At 41.4% G+C, this 3358-nt stretch overlaps 1 protein-coding gene across 1 annotated transcript; it reads right to left on the bottom strand.

Moving 5' to 3' along the window:
• LOC21405456 (pentatricopeptide repeat-containing protein At1g63330) lies at positions 1–2458 on the bottom strand. The gene has a single exon (XM_010096595.2). It carries the CDS (start codon positions 2335–2337, stop codon positions 154–156), a length of 2184 nt encoding a protein of 727 aa, XP_010094897.1. The 5' UTR covers positions 2338–2458; the 3' UTR covers positions 1–153.
• Positions 2459–3358: the final 900 nt, after the last annotated feature.

Below are 3358 nucleotides of genomic sequence, written 5' to 3'. Positions count from 1 at the left end.
TTCTTTCGGTGAATGACCGCCAAGTCAAATTGCATGAGGTAGTGCAGTAGGACTTGAGTTTGGGTGGCACAGGCTCAATCCCGCATTGTATCAAGAAAGAAAAAAACAAAAAAAGAAAAAAGAAAAAAGAAAAAAAATCTTTAAAAGCATGAATCACACGTTTTCTAAGCCCTCAACGAGTATGTTGCTAACAGTATCTTGCTCAGTAGGGTTACCATAGACCAGCGTCTCACTCTCTACTTCTTCTCTAGCAACAGAGCCAATCAATAATCCGTGAGTTTTTGCATCTGGGACCCAACCCTTTTCCAACATTAAATCCAGTAACCTACGAGCCTCATTTTTGTTACCCTCTTTCCACAAGCCATTGATCAGAATGTTGTATGTCGATGGATCCATTTCTTCTCTGGAAATAAGTTTATCGATGGAACACGAGATTGCACACAACTGACCATGGTTAGCAATCCAAGAAAGTGCCTCAAAAAGTCTTTCTGAGGCGGGCACGAGACCCTCTTTAACCATCATGTTAAAAAGCAAAACACAATCCTCTATTCTATTTTGCAAACTCATGCTCTCTATGAGAATGCAATATGCTTCCGAGTCGATGTTGCAACCCTCCACCAGCATCAGTGAGAGGACTACCAACACATCTTTTGACTTGCCCACTTTTAGCAAACCATGCATAATCATAGCGTAAGTTGAACTAGTACAAGAAGTACCTGAAGTGTAAGCCAACCAGCAGAGTCTTATTGCTTTACTGAGCTTTCCAACGTCGCAAATACCCTTAATCAACATATTGAATGACAAAGATCGAAGAGGGCATCCATTGCCAGACATGTAACGGAAAACTTCAGCAGCCTCAGTTATCAATCCCGTGTGGCAAAGGCCTTCAACTAGCTTGGAGTAAGATACAGAATCCAAAACCCAACATTCATCCTGCATCCGATAAAATAATTCCAGAGCATCCTCATACTTGCTCAATTTGCAGTTTCCAAGAACTAAAGCTGAGTATGTGGCAGAGTCGGGCATAAAAGAAGATACAACTATTCTACCAAGAAGTTCAGAGGCTTTCCTAATCCCTTCTTGCTCACATACCCATCTGATAAGGATATTCCAAGTACTACAATCCTCTATATTCCTCTCCAATATTTTACACATTGTATCTTTTGCCGTAGAAAATTTACCTGCACGGTAGCAACCTTCAAGTAATGCATTGTATGGAGAAATTTCAAGAATATTCTTTTCTTCCAGAAACTTTACAGCCTCGTCTACTTTCCCTAAGTTACAAAACATGTCGATTACATCGACAACAACGTCATTAGGCAGTGGCAACCCAGTTTTGATCATCTCTTCAACAAGAGAGATTGCCGCATCTAACCAAAAGTTTTCACATAAACACTCCATCAAAACTGTATAAGTCATCGAATCCGGCACAAAATTATAACCTTTCATCATTCTAAACAATCTGATGGCCTCCTTTAGCTTATTTTCCCTACAAAACAACGGTATTGCACAACTAAAGAAACTCAAATCAGGCTCACATCCAGATTCAAACATTTCGCCCAAAACAACGACGGCTTCATCCACTTGGCGTTTTGAAACAAGACCCTTCACAAGTATCTCAAAAGTTCTACTGTTTGGACTACAACCCTTCTTGTTCATTCTCTTAAACTGATCCAATGCAGTTTCAACACGGTCAACCGCAAACAATGCATCTAACAAATAGTTCAAAGTCTCAATAGTTGGTGAAACTCTTGCTTTAACCATCTCTTTATAAACAAACAACACATCCTGAAATTCTCTCTTTGCTCTTACCAAAGCACCCAATAAAGAATTAAATATCTCAATTGAGGCATTATAGCCACCTAAATTCATACTCACAAGTACTAATAAAGCTTCACTTAGTCTAGAATGTTTAACAAACGTATCAATTAATGCACAAAAAGCCTCTTTAGTACCTGGGATTCTGTCTCTTGCCATATTTTGACAAAACCCCTCCATTTCTTGAATATTCCCAGCCAAGCCCAGCTTCAGAATGATCCTGTTATACGTATCTGGAGTGTGGCAAAACCGATTTTGGAGAGAAGCCCATTTGAATATCTTCACAGCAGAGCTCAAATCGTCTGTGTTATCCAAGACCCGGATTAAGTTATCCGGGACAAGCTTATTCCTCAAGAACCGAATGCTCTGTTCGAACTCGAACGTATTTGGCGGGTTCCGATTGGTTTCCGGGAAAATTTCTGCTGGATTAGCGGAGGGAATTGAAGAAATGTATGCGCTTGAGATTACCCAGATGGGGATTTTCTTGGAAAACGTTAAAGGGGCTAGCTTTACAGCCATTGATGATGGGATTCATGAACCATGGCGAGTAGTTTCTGGGAAAATTTTGAAACTATTAACTGATAGTGTCGAGTAAGCCTGGAAATGCAAACAGAAGAGGAAGAAAAGATTTGAAGATATTTGAAATACTGGGAAAGAGAGAAAATTTGATAAAAGAGACCCGAGAAAATCAGAATTTGAGGAAATAGACCAATTTTTTTTATAACAAAAAAATGATGACGTGTATCTTACGTGGCAAAAAATAAGTCCTATTAATCCTAGGTCATTTTCAAAAATCTCATTCCTCACAAAATCGACCGCCGCTCGACCCTCTCTTCCCCCCGAAATCGACCGCTCGACCCTCTCTCCCCCGACTGAGCTCTCTCACGATCGACCACCAGTTTTTCTCTCCGATCACCTCTCGCCAACTGCCGGCTTTTCTCTCTGATCAGTCACCAACCTCACGACCGACCGCCGGCTTTCCTCTCACCTATTTCTCTCTCTCTCTCTCTGATCCACTCTCCGATCTCTCTCGTCTCAGCCGACCGACCACTCACCAAGCACCGACCGTTCATCAAAAACCGACTCCCTTCCCACTAAAACTGACCAAAAACTGACCCCGACCACTCACCAAATTCCCGACCACAAAAACCGACCACCTGCTCACCAAAATCCGACTAAAATGGCATAAAAAACCAGCTCTTCTTACTCAACTAAAACGGCCATTTCCCGAACAGTTGTCGACGAGGCAACGGAATCTGCTGAGGTAATATTCTTGTCTTACTTTTTCTTATATATTTTTGCAAGAACAAAAACTTAATATAAGCAACATTGGTCTGTTCATAGTCGGTTCTTAGTCGGTTTTGGTTATGGTCTGTTCTCAGTTGGTTCTAGGTCGGTTTTAAGTCGTTTCTAGTGGTCGGTTCGTAGTCGGTTCTTGTCGAGAGGGGTCGGTTCTGGTCGGTTCTTGGTGAGATCAGTTCTTGGTTGGTTTAGGTCAGTTTTGGTCAGTTTTGGTCAGTTCTGGTCAGTTTTGGTCGGT

Source organism: Morus notabilis, unplaced genomic scaffold (assembly GCF_000414095.1).
Source record: "Morus notabilis unplaced genomic scaffold, ASM41409v2 Scaffold283, whole genome shotgun sequence".
Classification (NCBI taxonomy): domain Eukaryota; kingdom Viridiplantae; phylum Streptophyta; class Magnoliopsida; order Rosales; family Moraceae; genus Morus; species Morus notabilis.
This window is presented reverse-complemented; position numbering and strand designations above follow the sequence as displayed.